The sequence below is a fragment of the Chrysoperla carnea genome, chromosome 2 (genome assembly GCF_905475395.1).
Source record: "Chrysoperla carnea chromosome 2, inChrCarn1.1, whole genome shotgun sequence".
In the NCBI taxonomy this organism is placed as follows: domain Eukaryota; kingdom Metazoa; phylum Arthropoda; class Insecta; order Neuroptera; family Chrysopidae; genus Chrysoperla; species Chrysoperla carnea.
Window position 1 is genome coordinate 91,245,357 of NC_058338.1, and position 16,176 is coordinate 91,261,532.

Here is a 16,176-nt window from a genome sequence, read left to right on the forward strand (position 1 = left end):
TGACCACACTTAAAAATAATTCACAAATAATTCTTTAATTGTATATATTTTTTTTACTAACACAGAATTTTTATTAAAGTGTTAAACAAAAATTAAATCGTAATATTTTAATAAATATATTTATTTATATTTATTAATTTGCATGTTTAAATTTATTGATCAATGTTTTTTTAATAAAACAATCAATAGAAAATAATTGATATCAATTACAAAATGTTTCAAAATTGCTAATACAAATCGATTGTTTTTTACAATGACAATCCGGCTATAGACCTTTTCATTTTAAAAAGTGATTACCTTTTATTTCGGACAGTTTGTTAAAAATCTGATGTGACAAAATGAATACCAAATATCTTGTATCCTTATCCAATTTATTACTGTCTGTCCGAAACAATAATGAATCGTAATTGAAATGAAAAGGTCTATTTCATTTCATATTCACATTAATGGATAGTTTTTTTGAACCATTCTCTTTGTATTACTGATTTATTCAAAGAAAATTATTTGTAGATTTTTATTGAAAAATTTATGTTAAATTGATCTTGGAATAATAAAAATCAATTTATGTAATAAAAAAAAGTTTATAATAGTTTTATCAGATCCAAAGTACATTAATTTATTTTTGTTTAATGGATATAATAACATATGCAAACAATTAATCAAAAAAATAAATCTTGTAAATATGGTTCAGTGAAATCTGACTAGAAAATAGAGAAAAATTTATTTTCCATCTAGTACCAGACACATGAAAATTACTTCATTTTTTTTTTATCACGGGCGTAGAATTCGAGACGGCATATTTTTCCATATATATCGACGAACAACTTATTAGTGATTATTTCTTATTACTAAAGAAACCCTGTGATAATGGGATTAATTTTTTGACATTAAATTAATTTATTTTAAGTTAGTTGTAAAATTAATATTTGATTTTCTTACTGGTTTATGCAATACCCTTTACATAACGGAAGTTGATTTCGATTTAAGGATGAATACCATGTCAAATTCGGGTAGTACATCTAATTAATTTTTTAATTAATTTTTATAGAGAATCATACATACTAATATTTTTTTTAGTAATTATAAGTATGAAATAATTAATATTGTATATCATAAAACAAGTATGTAATTTGACTTGAAATTTTCATAAAATAATGTCATAATGACATTTAAATGACATAAAAGTATGACTTTCCCAAAATTGAACTCAAATATTTCTGCAAAAACCACGGTAAGGACCAATTTTTTTTGCATAAAATAATTCTAAAAAGTGCATAGTTTTCAAAAATTAGTTTTTTTTTTTACTTGAGTTCAATTTTACGTATCAAATTTTTTAATTTTGTTCTAATTTAAACTACTTCCGGCAAAAATAACCCGGAGTTAATGACGCTTTCAATTTCGATTATTTCTCTTAAACCCACGGAAAAGTACTATTTTTTTCCATGTAATCGAAAGAGTGGAGTTTATTCTTCAACATACTTTAAATTGAATAAAATGACTTCAAATTTAATATTGGGTATTCATCCTTAAGACATAAAATAAAATTTTAGTCTGGTAAATTTGGTACAGATTGAAAACTGTAATAGTAGTATACCGTCGATAATTGGACAAATAAGTACCATAATATTCGAAATAAAATTTTCTAGTATCGTAGTACTTATTGGTTATTTTGAATGACTATGTTTCAACCATAGACATATAAAGGTATTATATCTTTGGTCTCAACCATAGACATAGTAATACTAAATAAATTTCGATTTTTGCCCCAATTTCCTAGATCAGTTTTTTGTATTTTTAAAATACGTATTTTCGGCTACCAAGTAGTCATCATCAGTAAGAATTAGCTACTATTAGAACAGCTTATTCTTACTGATGATGACTACTTGGTAGTCGAAAATACGTATTTTAAAAATACAAAAAACTGATCTAGGAAATTGGGGCAAAAATCGAAATTTATTTCGATATATCCTAGAGTTCTCATTTATTATCTTCGATAATATTTATATAGTAATACTAGACAGCGCGATTCATATACTTTCTGTGATGAAATGTTGTGCCAACTTTAGAAAGAGACCACCTCTGATCTATACATAGACATATAAGAATAGACCACGCTAGTAACGGACGATCGTGTAAGTGGGATGTCAAACTCGGTAAAAAGAGAACGGTGCTCTGACGTACGTTTTATTTCAGCACTTGTCCAAGACTGTTAATGCGTAAACGCAACTAAAAAGAAACAAAACGTACGTCAGAGAATCCTTCTCTTTTTATCGAGCGGGGCAGATCACGCCGACTTCTTCAGTCTATTTTTATATGTCTATGGATCTATAGGTAAAGCTATCCTTATTCCACCACGTGTGATTGATGAAATATGACTATTCGCTTCGTGCGTGAATTTCGTTTCCATGACAACGATACACTACTTTAATTATATAATTGTATGGATGCATATATAATTGTTTGGATTGCATTGAAAACTTACATTTAAAATTTAATATTCTTGTTTCACAAATTTAAATAAATAATTATGATAATTTACATTTGAAAAATAATATTTGTACAATTTGATTTCTTATTTTCACAATTTTTAATGCATTAAGTTTAATTAATTAGTGTTTTTCAATCATTTTAATTTGACAGTTTCTATATCATTAACATGTAAAGAATTGCAAATCAGTCATAACAGCCTCCTTTATCTCCAAAATTTTTCACTCAAAGCGCTGGCATCGATTTTATTATCCCTACCATGACTACGCACACAACGAATACCGTAACTTTCTTTATTGATGTATCTCTTTGGTCTCAACATTCGAGATAATCAAAAATTCATTTTAATAATCTTATTTATAACAATTGTGTAATATTTATTGCATAACCTAGTTAGAAAATAAAATATTTATTAGTAAAAAATATACCTAATACCTTAGGACCTAGAATTAAACCTGTAAACATAATACTGGCAAAGAAATTTAGATCTGAGTTCGCCTGCTAGAAAAGTATGAATTAATAATATTATTTCGAAAATATTATAGGTAGCTGTTTTTCGAATTTATTAAGTTTCAACTCGAATGAAACAAAAATGCATTTCATTAAATATAATTTATATCAATCATGTAATGTGTATTGCAAAATTATGTAATTACAGTTAGCAAATAAAATAGAACATTATAGATTAGGCATGAGAATATTTTTCAATAATAAGAAATTATAATCGTTTTAAATTAACTTTATTTATAAAAATTGTGGTTTTACTTTTATTTTAATCATTTGGGCAAATTCTAGACAAGTTTTAAAAAAATTCACGAATTTGTTAAGCCCTAAATAATTTAGACAATCCTTATTACCTATATATGTAATTAATTATGTATATATTGATATGATGTGATAATAAATTTTTTTACAAAAATAAAGCAACAGTTTTTTCTTCAAATATCAAGTGCTTTGCTTCCAGAGTATATCCAACCCTTTTCCTTCCAAACTTTTTATGGGAATTTACATTTTTTTGACATAGCAACTAATTCTAAAGGGTGGGTACGCCAATGAAATTTCCTCTAATTTTCCTCAAAGAAATTAATACTGTGTGAGTACTTCAATACTAGAGGTATGCCGCTGAGTACTTCAATACTAGAGGTATGTTGACGCAAGCCGCCGAGTTTGAGCGTCAAATTAAATCACACGGTGGGTGGGACAATTTAGGTCGTGTTGCCATCTCGTAAAAAGCTAAACGCAGTTTAGCTTTTTATTCTCAGGAATGATTTTGATAGTACTCTTTAAATTTTATATTTAAATATTTATCATTACCAAGTGTTTTATTAAAAATGAGGTTAGCTAATTACTTGTAGTATGATTATCTCGAGATTTCGACTTTCGAAATAGAGAATATTCATGTATTTTTTTATATTTTTAATTCATTGTTTACATCGTTATAACAAAGTAAAAAATATAAATAATGCTTAAAAATACGGTATTTAAGTTTAAAAAACTATTTAAAATACATTATAATTTTGAGATATTTAAACGTAGTTTTTTGGCGCTCTCTGTTGATGACGCATAAGTACGTCATCTGTCAATTGGTGACAGTTCAATGTATAATTTACACTTTAAAAAAATGAATTTACAACACAGAATTTACACTCGTTATCATAAAGTTTTCTAATCAAAAGCCATGGAATAATAGAAATTAATGTAATATCATACCAAACTAAGTAATTAATACCATACAGTATGTCAACAAATTTGACAAGCAAGTACTGTGATGTCCGTTTAAAAATTTGAACTTCCTGTTTTAGAAATTTTGAATTTTTCTCACCGAATTTGTACTTTTATTAATTAATTTTAAGTAATTAAAAAGTAATTAATTACTAAAAGAATGGTATAGTTGAAATGTCCAGTCATTAAAGTTACGGAAAAAAAATATTTGAACCAAATTTAAATTTCATGAATATTCCCTATTGATAAACTTTTTTTTCGCTTATTTTTACAATTTAACGCCAGCGCTTGACGCTTGATATAATTATATTTTTTTCATATAGGTAGAACTCTAATTTGACGTTCAAAGCCAGCGTCAGGCGTCATCGTGAAATATTAAAAAAACTTTTTGATAAATAGAAAATTGATATTTTTCTTCAATGCAGTCTTTTCTTTAGGATCTTTTTAGCAAAGAGTTTTTTAAAGTTGGTAGTACAAACTAATAAATATCAATAAACAATAGCAAATCAATAAATAATAGCTTATATATTTATTTTTCAAATTAAAATATTTACAATATATAGCAATAATTGTTAATGTTCGTTCTATCTATTATTATATAATTATGTAAATAAAACCAAAACTTTATCCAAAGTTCTTCTTATGTTCAAAAATTCAGCTTGGTTGTTTGTTAATTATTCAATTTACTACTACGATTTGAATTTGAAATGGTAATCGGAAAAACGAAACTCGAAAAATATATATCCGGAAAAAAAAGACCGAAAATTTTATGGACCCTGAGTATTGTTGAGTTGGTTGGGTTGGGCGACTATAGAAGAGTTGATTGAGTTCTTAAGTTTTTAGCCCTTGTGTTCAAAAATGATACACTATTACAGAAAACGGAGATATTTTTTATAAAATAGTATTAAATTTGAAGTTAAACTAAATAACGTTAAATTTAAGTCTAGTAACATTTGATTACTTTGCAGTTTTCATTTTTGGTTGGCACTTGGCAGCCACATGATGATACTGTAGTGAGACTCTCGCGATAAAGGGTTCATTTCATAGAGATATGAATACCCAGAGCACGCCAGGGGCCAAAACATATAATATGCGTAGCGAGAGAGAAGACTGCCAGTGAGTAGCCCTGTGTCTAATACATATACTTATTACTTATACATAATATACTCACTAGCAGTCTTCTCTCTTGTTACGCATATCGCACCCACTTACAGCCTAGCATACCCCTGGCGTTCTCTGTCTATATTATCTCTATAGTTCATTTTTGCTTCCACGGCGCTAAGATCTTTTCTCTCATTTTTAATTCATTGTTTACATCGTTATAACAAAGTAAAACATATAAATATTGCTTAAAAATGCTGTATTTTTAAGTGTAAAAAAATATTTAAAATACATTATAATTTTGAGATATTTAAACGCAGTTTTTTGGCGCTCTCTGTTGATGACATATAAGTACGTGATCTGTCAATTGGCGACAGTTCAATGTTCCCACTACGATATTTTATCTATGGTTCAATGTATAAGTCACACTTTAAAAAATGAATTTACAACACAGAATTTATACTCGTTATCATTAAGTTTTCTAATAAAAAGCTGTAGAATAATAGAAATCAATGTAATGCCATACAAAATGTAAGTAATTAATATCATACAGTATGTCAACAAATTTGACAGGCGAGTACTATGATGTCACGTCCGTTTAAAAATTTGAATTTCCCGTTTTAGAAATTTTGAATTAATCTCACTGAATTTGTACTTTTATTAATTAATTTTAAGTAATTAAAAAGTAATTAATTACTAAAATAATGGTTTAGTTGTAATGTACAGCCAATAAAGTTACGGAAAAAAATATTTGAACCAAATTTAAATTTCATGAATATTCCCTATTCAACATTATTCTGCTGGTATCATTGTGCTGTCAAAGCCATAGAATAATATAGGCTAACATATACAAAAAGAATCAAGAATGGCGATGGCGAATAAAAATTCAATTCATGAAGTAAATACTGATTTATTTCTCAATGAAGAACAAATTAATACAAGTAAATTAAAAACAGAAACTATATTTATTAAAAATGAAATATTTGATGAAAGTGATACAATCGAATATAAACCAATTAAAAAAGAACATGATACAATGGAACATGTAGCAATTAAAGAAGAAATAATTGAAGAAACTGTGAAGGAACATAAAGGAAATCTTTGGAATGATCCGTTATTCGAAAACCAATATGAACATATTAAACTTGAACAACAATTAAATACTGAAGAAATTATTAAAGATGAAATATCTGACGAGAATGTTTTAAAATATCATACTAAAAAAAATGAACAAAAATGTTTGAAGTGTGAATTTTGTGATAAAACTTTTAATCAAAGCCATAATTTAAATCTACATAGACGAACTCATACAGGAGAAAAACCATTTTCTTGTGAACTTTGTAATAAATCATTTTCTCAAAATAGCCATTTAATTAGACATAAACAAACTCATACAGGAGTAAAACCATTTTCTTGTGAAATTTGTAATAAATCATTTACTTCGAACAGTCATTTAATTAGACATAAATTAACTCATACAGGAGAAAAACCATTTTCATGTGAACTATGTGATAAATCATTTATTCAGAATATCGATTTAATTCGGCATAAAAGAATTCATACGGGAGAAAAACCTTTCTCATGTGAATTTTGTAATAAATCATTTACTCTGAATAATGATTTAGTTAGACATAAACGAACTCATACAGGAGAAAAACCATTTTCTTGTGAATTTTGTAATAAATCATTCACCTCTGATTCCAACTTAATTAGTCACAAACGATTGCATACTGGAGAAAAACCATTTTCATGTGAAGTATGCGATAAATTATTTCCCCAAAAAATCTATTTAATTCGGCATAAACGAACTCATATGGTTGAAAACTCATTTTCATGTGAAATTTGTGAGAAATCATTTACACGGAATACAAGTTTAATTGCACATAATCGAATTCATACAGGAGAAAAACCATATTCTTGTGAAATTTGTAATAAATCATTTACTCAGAATAGCCATTTAATTAGACATAAACGATTTCATACGGGAGACAAACCTTTTTCTTGTGAGGTTTGTGATAAATCATTTATCCAGAACACCGATTTAATTAGGCATATAAGAATTCATACGGGAGAAAAGCCTTTCTCATGTGAACTTTGTAATAAATCATTTACTCTGAACAATGATTTAATTAGGCATAAATTAACCCATATAGAAGAAAAACCATTTTCTTGTGAACTCTGTAATCAATCATTTATTTCGAACACCCATTTAATTAGTCATCAACGATTTCATACTGGAGAAAAATCGTTTTCATGTGAATTATGCGATAAATTATTTCCTCAAGAAATCTATTTAATTAGACATAAACGAACTCACACGGGTGAAAAACCATTTTCATGTGAACTTTGTGATAAATCATTTACTCGGAACGAAAATTTAATTATGCATAAACGGACTCATACAGGTGAAAAACCATTTTCTTGTGATCTCTGTAATAAATCATTTACTCGTAACACTGATTTTATTACACATAGACGAACTCATACAGGAGAAAAACCATTTTCTTGTGACGTTTGTAATAAATCATTTAATCGGAGCAGCCATTTAGTTAGACATAAGCGAAGTCATACAGGAGAAAAACCATTTTCTTGTGAAATTTGTAATAAATCATTTACTTCGAACAGAAATTTAATTAGACATAAACGAACGCATACAGGAGAAAAACCTTTTACTTGTGAAGTCTGTGATAAATCATTTATTCAGAATATCGATTTAATTCGGCATAAAAGAACTCATACTGGAGAAAAGCCTTTTTCGTGTGGACTTTGTAATAAATCATTTACTCGGAACACTCATTTAATTAGACATAAACTAACTCATATTGAAGAAAAAACTGTTTTTAAACATTTGCTCGAATAATGGTTGGGTTAGATTAGAGTGGCTGTCCTGGGGTGACACTCAGACCATAGAGTTCGTTATGATTCCAAAGAACAGGTTGGTCCAGCTCCGACCACTACTCCACGAACCACTTAGAGCTGTTTGGGAACAGCAGGAGCACTTTGACGTCAACGGACTTTATAATTAGATAGATCGTCAAAGAAAAGCTGGCTCAAGTAAATCCATCTCCTCATGGCAAGAGCTTGGCAGTGATAGAGAAGATGAGATATCGTGTCATCTTCGTCTTCACTGTGACAGCTTTTGCAATGGTACATTTAATTAAACATAAACGAATTCATACCGGAGAAATATGAAATTATATTGGACACAATATTCTCATCAGAGGCGGTTTTAGAAGAACCGTAAGTATTTAAAGGGCGTAATTAAGTTAGTTTTTGGTCAACTGTGAGATTGAATTTTATTATTTTTATCTCGCTATTAGAAAGATGAAATACTAAATATTTGAAAATTAGATGTTTAATTTCAATAATTACTTCTGAATAGAGCTAAAAAGAGCGCCATATCAGACGAGGTCTAGTGCAATATCGAAAATAAATTCGCCACTGATTTTCATTATAAATCTAAGTTGTAAATACAAATTAATCTTTTCATGATAATAAAAAAATTATTATTATTATTAAAAACTATTATGTACATCAATCACATACTTATTAATTATAATTAATAAAAAAAATTAATTGTGTTTTAATTATCCTTAGAATACACAACCTAATCGGATAAAAAAAAGCCCTTTATCCTAAAAATTTTTTGTCTCAATCGGCGTTCGTTATAGAGCCAATCACCGAGTGAAATCAATCTTTGGAGAATATCAAAAACTACGAAAACATGAAGGATTTAAATGAACAAATACAAAGAGAGGAAAATAGCACGTAGCATGGAGGTTATAAAGAAGGAGAACGATCGCTACGGACTAAAGCATTAGCGCACCTGTCCCTGAAAATTTGTAGAATTTATAGTTCATTTTTCAGCCGCACTGTCGTCGGTAAGTAGTATATTAGCGCACAACAGCGCGCATTTAATGAGACAACTCAGCGATCCCAGCGCCTCACTTATTTTGTCTATATTTTGGGGACAATATTTTCTATTGCGATCGTTCTCCTTCTTTATAACCTCCATGGCAAATAGTGTCGTCAAAACTTGCGACTTTCAGTAAGACTACCCACATATCAAAAGTTGTTTTGCAAAAACAGATTTTTATTTCAGTTGAAACTAAACTTAGTATACCTTGATATTTACAGGATATAATAGTAGTTAATTGTGACTGTGACCTACGATACTGCTATACTACCTTAAGAACATCTTATTTCATTAGACATTAGCATAAAAATGGCGAATAATCTTACATATTTTTTTCTCATATTTTGTCAGTAGTGACCTCTAGGTAACAATCAGTAACAATGCATGAAAAAGTAAAGAAATGAACGAACCAAAAAAAAAAGTATTAAAAATTGACATTTGAATTTGAATGATGTCAAATTTAATTTTTATAAATGTCAAGCAAGATCTCAAGTTTTATTGAACATAAAAGTTATCGAACATTTTATTTAGTTATTGATACTTTTTTTAAAAATGGACGAAGAAAATTATTTTAAACCAACTGTGATAGACACATCTAATGTATCTGAAGTATATATGAATGTATTTTCCAATACAACCGAAAGTTTTAAAACAATATCAGAATGGAATGATTCTACCATTAGATTTTACGTCATCGATAAAGAAAATAATATTTTCCTGGCTAATGTATGCACTTTGAAACAGGACATGTTTACCCGATCGAAAATCGAAAGACAATCCTTTACGCACGAAGAGTTTTTGAACTGTAGTTTAGTTCCTTCAGTATTTTCTAATATTAAAAAAATGCTCACCTTTGAGCAGAACTGCCCAAGTTTAAATAATTAGTATTTCAGAGCTCACTGGGCTTCTAGGTCCAAAAAATGCGATGTCATATTATTAGTCGAATTAGTCACCTAGTTTTACATTGTAGTTTTATATTTAACCAATCAAAAAATAACTTAAACAAAAGTGGCATCTGATTGGAACTAGTTCTTCGAGTCTTTTTAATAGATGTCCAATTTAGATCCTAAACGGTAAGAGATAGAATAACACTTTAAATTAGAAAGTTGATCCTCATTATAAAACGAACAAATTTGTTGAAAACCATAGTTCGAAAAACGTTAGCTTTCGGAGGAAGTATGTCCTTATTGCATTTAATCAAAAGAAAACACGCTAGCTTCAGCAAAATGCGTTAGCCAAAAATTGTCAAGGGCAATAGAGGACATTCGCCTGTGTCCATGACTTTGAACTGAAATTGAAGGTCATTTAAAATTGATTTTCAGATGATCTTGAAAATTTATTAACACAGACGAATTGATAACTTTTGTTTAAAAAATTTTCTTAAGCTTTCGTATTTTCTTTCGATTAATTGCAATAATTACATATTTTTAAGTCGCATTTCCTCCGAAAGTTAACGATTTTCGAAAAAAATGTTTTAGATAAAAAATTTTAGTTTTTTATGAGGATCAACTTTCTAATTTAAAATGTTATTCTACCTCTTACCTTTTACAATCTACATTGACTATTAAGAAATCCGGAGAACTAGGTCCAATCTTATGTCAGAACATGATCTCCCCCCATTAAACTCAACAATTTTTGCAAGTTATTTTTTGATTGCAGATTAACTAGTAACTACAAAATGAAATATTAGTCATAATAGATTAAAATGATCCACCCTGTATAAGACGCTTAGTATGACTTCATCGTCATTATTAACTAATCTCAACTGTTTTTGATTTTAAAGAACGCACGCTTAGCTGTAATTTCCCAATGATATTTTGATTTCTATTTTAAATTTAACCGAATTTTAACTATTAATTTAGAAATAAAGTATTTTTTACTATTATTGACTAAGATTAAGTTTCTCGTTCGATTTAATTTTCTCGGATTCATAAACTGAGGAAAATACTACTTCTTTTATTTTGAAAAAAATTTCTAGGTGTGTACAAATACTTTCGAACGAGCAAACACGTCTTGCAAAATGCTTATACAAAAATTTTTATAATTGATTTTTTTAAGCTTGTAATTTATTTAGGTCGAGAAGCAAACGTTTGAACCACAAGCAAAGAAATTAAAACTGAAATTAAATGACTATTTAAAAGAATTGCAATTAATATTCAACAATAATAAACAGAATTATGTAGCTTCACTAGCGAAAAATCAATTTTCAATGAAAAGAATTCTAAATGAAGGAACAAGCGATGAAATGTATGAACCACTTTGTGATCTAAGTTTATCAAAGGTATGAAAACGATGAATTTTGTTTATAACAGAAAAGCATGAGTAAGCCGGAAAAAAGTGTTGAAATTGGAAAAGTGTGGAAAAAGCACCGATATTAATGAAACTTTTTGTAATATAGGTCCCTAAGGAACATTCAACGAACTTAACCCAATCATAAGGGGGCATAGGGTCCCAGCGGAGGGAATATGTAATCCAAATTTTTTTTAAATGCTTATTTTGCCTTAAAATTGTCATGTAGTAGGTATTTTTGGTCGCTGAATACGAATCCGATGTCAGATTACACGAATTTTATCACGTATTATAAAAATCATGCCATTTTTTACCCGAAATTCCATTTTTTCGCACAAAAACGGAAAACTATAAATATTTACCGTCCAAACTTTTATCTAAGAGGTACTTTTGGTCGCTGATTACGAATCTGATGTAAAATTAACGGATTCTATCATGTATTCCAAAAACCGTGCCATTTTTGGTCAAGTAATTCGTAAATTAGGTGTTCTTTTAAAAAAATGAACAACTGTCATTTACAATAGTTAGCTCTGTTCAGAATAACCGATATTGCTATAATTGAAGTCCTTAAAACCGGTAATAAATTTCTATTAATATTACCATTTTTGTCTGAATAATTTGTTTATATATTTTAGGCTAACAGTAACGATATTTTACCGGATATTTGGAATTTAATGTTTAAAGCTTTTTATTATCACAAAGATGAAAATGAATTTCAACGCGAACAATCTGAACGTTTAAAGGAAGGTACGTATAAAGTTTAAGAATAAACAAAAGATAAGTTAAAGTAAAAGTCTAAGAGCCCGTGAAAAAAAAAAGGAGGTATGAAATGACAAATGCTATTTTTTTTACAGTCGATTTCCATAAAGGTGTAGAGTCATAAGCTCTGGTCGGTCGAGCGATGAATGGGACAGGTGCCCATTTGTGGAAATAAATCTGTTTTGGAACTCAGGATATTTAGTTTGAAATTCAGTAAAAGAATATGTGAAGTAAAACTATAAAAAGTCTGAAAATATTAATCAATCATTTAATGATAGAAAATGGTAATAGATTGGGAATATTTCTTCCAAAAGAGTGTCAGTCTAATACCATTTTCTGTCATTTAATGATTGATTAATAATTTATTTTAATTTTTTCAGAGATAGTTTTACTTCACATATTCTTGTTCTAAATTTCAAACTAAGTATTCTGAGTTCCTGAACACATTTATTTCCACAAGAGTTCTGAGATACCGTCCAAAATCCCACATTAAGAGCGATTTCTCAGTTCAGTTTAATGCAATTTCTTAGAAAATATTTATCTCACAGTCAAGCGAACTGAATTTTCGTCATTTTTGATTCCTAATTATCTTTCTTTATTTTCTTTAGAGCAAAAACAATCCACACATAAATTACAAGAATTACAAACAGCTTGGGAGAATGAAAAAAGGGATTTAAAGCACAAATTTTTATTATTATTAAATGAAAAAAAGGATCGAATACTTGAACTGAGAGATTTACTAGAAGATTCAATGCAATCTAAATTAAATAGTTCTATGGAAAGTTCTTCAAAATTACCAACTAAAAGAAAACGAGGAAAAAGCCATACGAAAATAGAAGACAGTTCTGAAAATGTAAGCCGAAATAGTAGTCCTGATATTATTCTACATGTGTCTGACGAGGATTCGAATGAATCGATCGTAGATGAAGCTAATTTAACTACGTTACAAAGCTTATCAACATCTACATTACCGATTAACGAACCTCAACCTAGTACAAGCAGATTAACAGCGTATGAAATTAGTACCAAGGCTAATCAATCAGAAGTTATTTGCAATAAAAGTTCAGGTAAAGTGTTCTCAGAAGATGAGCTATTATTTATTATTATCTCTTAAAAAGATATAAAAGGTGTTCCAATAAGCACGCTGGTTTTGTTTTAAATAAAACATTTATATTTGAGACATAAGTGTTTGAAACATTTATTTAATAAGTGGAGTGACACCCACCCGCTTCGCTGGGTTTAAAAGTAAAGATTGCTCTCGCTTATCCCCGTTCTATAACACTCGAAATAATGGTAAGGATTATTTTAGACAGGTAAAATATATGTATGGTTTTCTATTTTTTTAAATGTACAATTGTCGTAATTATTCATTGAGTATATCAGAAAAGGTGGCCGTGAAATATTTTATATTGACTATTTTTACAGAAATCTGTAATTTATGGCAATGTCAAATTAAAGTAATTTTTAATTTTTGTTTTTTATTAATATAATTTTATAAAGTATATCTCATGTGTTATTCTGAAGTATGAGCTATATTGCTGTACAGTTTTATTAAAAACCATTCGAGAGTTTTAGCGTGAAAGCGTAACAAACAAACAAACAAACATGCTTACTTTCGCATTTATAATATATAGAGATAGAGAAGAGATAAAGTACAAATTCTTGATGTTATGAATGGAATAAGATATTTGACAAATGACCGCCTCGGCTTTGCTGACACAGACGTTTTCTTTTCATGAAAGTTTCAAGGGGTGTGTCGTATAAATTTAGTCATATTTCAGTGATACAGCGTTGAATCTTCAATTTTAAAGCTTCGATTGTTGAGTTTATTCACTTCAACTTGTGGCTTTAAAAGATCCCAAATCGATTCCTAAAACGAGAAATAACACGACCAGGAAATGACTCATACAGTAATTCAACAGTTTCGTTGGCTGTATGGCATGTTGTACTGTCCTGTTGAAACCACATACTCTTCTTTCCATATTTTATTAAAATTTGATGCATAGTGGTTGTGGAAATACTAATTTCCTAAGCTCTATGCTCGCACTACTGCGATATTTTCAGTCGAGCGACCTAGACGGGCTCATGTTTCTGTCTTTACGTCATTTACAGACCCAGTTTTATCAAATTTTTTCATTAATCTGCTCACAGTGGTACATTTGGAGAATTTCGATGGCCCATAATTGTACGCATTTTGCGAACTGTGACTGGAAACTTCATCTTTTTGATAATCATTCTTTATAATTAGGTGATTGTAGTACTCCATTTTACTCAACCCACCCGTATAGTAACGAACGGGTAATCCTTTTTTATATCTAATGATGACATTGCTAATGGCGTAAAATTCAAAACCGGCTTTCTTATTGTAACACCCTTTAATGCGCCTACCTTTCGTCTATGTTATTATTATGATTATTATTCAAATTAATTGAATTCATAAATTTTTGTTTAGATGAAAACAGTGATAATTTATTAGGAGAATCACAAGAAGCACCAATCATTGAAGTTAAACGTAATCGGCGAGAGGAAAATACTTGCTCAAATACGAAATTAACTTCAAATGAAAATCAAGATAAAACGATTGGTGCTGACAATGAAGTTATGGAAGAAAATCAGGATGATGTTATTGAAAGTTCATTTAATTTGGACGAATACTTAGCGAAAATGCGAAATTAGTTTATTTTTTTACATTATAAGCGTTTTACTCAACGAATAAACGAGTTATGCTTTAGACAATTGTATATATTGAAGTGTTATTGCTGATAAACGGAATAAAATTATAAAACGGAAGAGGAAATTGCAAAAAATGGCCAAACTTATATGTACAGTGTGTCGCATTTAAGATGAAGACACCCTCATATTTTCGTTATTTATAGGAATATCGATTTGAAATTTTGTAGAGTCATACATGGCGATGGATCATATTTTTTAAGATACTTAACCGAAATCTGAACGGGTTGTCATAATGTAACAAATGATTTGATATTTTATCAACGGGTGTTTTTTTTTCGTTCCACTTTTCATCGATTTTTTTGGGCTTCGGAAATCTCCCAAGTGCCCTAGCGCTGGGCTTGTGGAATTTTGCTACTCTTGCTACGTGGCTAATCCTCCACTGATTTTTAGGAAGAATGTGCCTTCAAAACTAAAGTTCAAATAGAAATGTGGTCAAAGTTATGATACTAATTTTATATAAAAAAAAAAAAGTTCATAAAATTTATAACAAAGTGTTTAAATTATTTTCAATAAATTTTATCTTAAAATTATATTTAAACCTATGAATCTTGTTATTAATAAATAGCATAAAACAAATATTCGAAATTCTAGAATCCAAAACGGTTACAATATTTTGGGACTCAAAAGAATCCATGAATCCGTATTTACAATGTTTATTTTGGTGTGATTATAAATCCTACACCAAAAACATGTTCAAAATCCCTTTAAAAATTAAAATTCCGGTAATTTTTTGTATAAAGTGTAAATTCGTGTAGATTTTTTGCAGATTTTGGTTTATACAAGTTTTTAACTCTTTCTTTATATGTGATTACAATAAAACTAATAATTTATGTATGAAAGACAATAAATAAATACAATTTACATCAAATTAATTATTTCAAAACATTATGTAAATTTTATTGAAACATAATATTGAATGTATGTGACAGAAATATTTTTAAAATAAATCAAAAGTATTCAATAGAATCGCTCAAAATCGCTTCGACATTTACAATATATTTGTAATTTGTAAATGACGTATTTATCAAATAACATACCTACTTTTATATAAACATATGAATACCTATTAACAGATGATTCATTATTTGAATGAATTTTTAGGATACCGTACCATAATATGTAACAATATTTTAATTAAAGAGCAAATAAAAAATGTACTTGAACAGGAC

The 16,176-nt window shown here is 28.6% G+C and overlaps 2 protein-coding genes across 2 annotated transcripts; both read left to right on the plus strand.

Moving 5' to 3' along the window:
- Positions 1 to 6,344: 6,344 nt before the first annotated feature.
- LOC123291887 (zinc finger protein 271-like) lies at positions 6,345 to 8,732 on the plus strand. Its single transcript, XM_044872331.1, has 2 exons — positions 6,345 to 7,067; positions 7,152 to 8,732. Exons 1-2 carry the CDS (start codon positions 6,347 to 6,349, stop codon positions 8,168 to 8,170), a joined length of 1,740 nt encoding a protein of 579 aa, XP_044728266.1. The 5' UTR covers positions 6,345 to 6,346; the 3' UTR covers positions 8,171 to 8,732.
- A 980-nt stretch (positions 8,733 to 9,712) lies between these two features.
- Positions 9,713 to 15,388, plus strand: LOC123291907 (myb-like protein X). Its single transcript, XM_044872366.1, has 5 exons — positions 9,713 to 9,952; positions 11,301 to 11,507; positions 12,151 to 12,262; positions 12,883 to 13,341; positions 14,727 to 15,388. The coding sequence occupies exons 1-5, from the start codon at positions 9,779 to 9,781 to the stop codon at positions 14,948 to 14,950; spliced, it is 1,176 nt and encodes a 391-aa protein (XP_044728301.1). The 5' UTR covers positions 9,713 to 9,778; the 3' UTR covers positions 14,951 to 15,388.
- Positions 15,389 to 16,176: the final 788 nt, after the last annotated feature.

Excerpts from the sequence above, each read along its gene's own strand:
- LOC123291887 (XM_044872331.1), top strand. The coding sequence starts at position 6,347 with ATGGAACATGTAGCAATTAAAGAAGAAATAATTGAAGAAACTGTGAAG. Across the intron at positions 7,068-7,151 it reads AAAACCATTTTCATGTGAAG|TTTGTGAGAAATCATTTACA; the intron begins TATGCGATAAAT and ends TTTCATGTGAAA.
- LOC123291907 (XM_044872366.1), top strand. The coding sequence starts at position 9,779 with ATGGACGAAGAAAATTATTTTAAACCAACTGTGATAGACACATCTAAT. Across the intron at positions 9,953-11,300 it reads ATAATATTTTCCTGGCTAAT|GTCGAGAAGCAAACGTTTGA; the intron begins GTATGCACTTTG and ends TAATTTATTTAG. Across the intron at positions 12,263-12,882 it reads ATCTGAACGTTTAAAGGAAG|AGCAAAAACAATCCACACAT; the intron begins GTACGTATAAAG and ends TATTTTCTTTAG.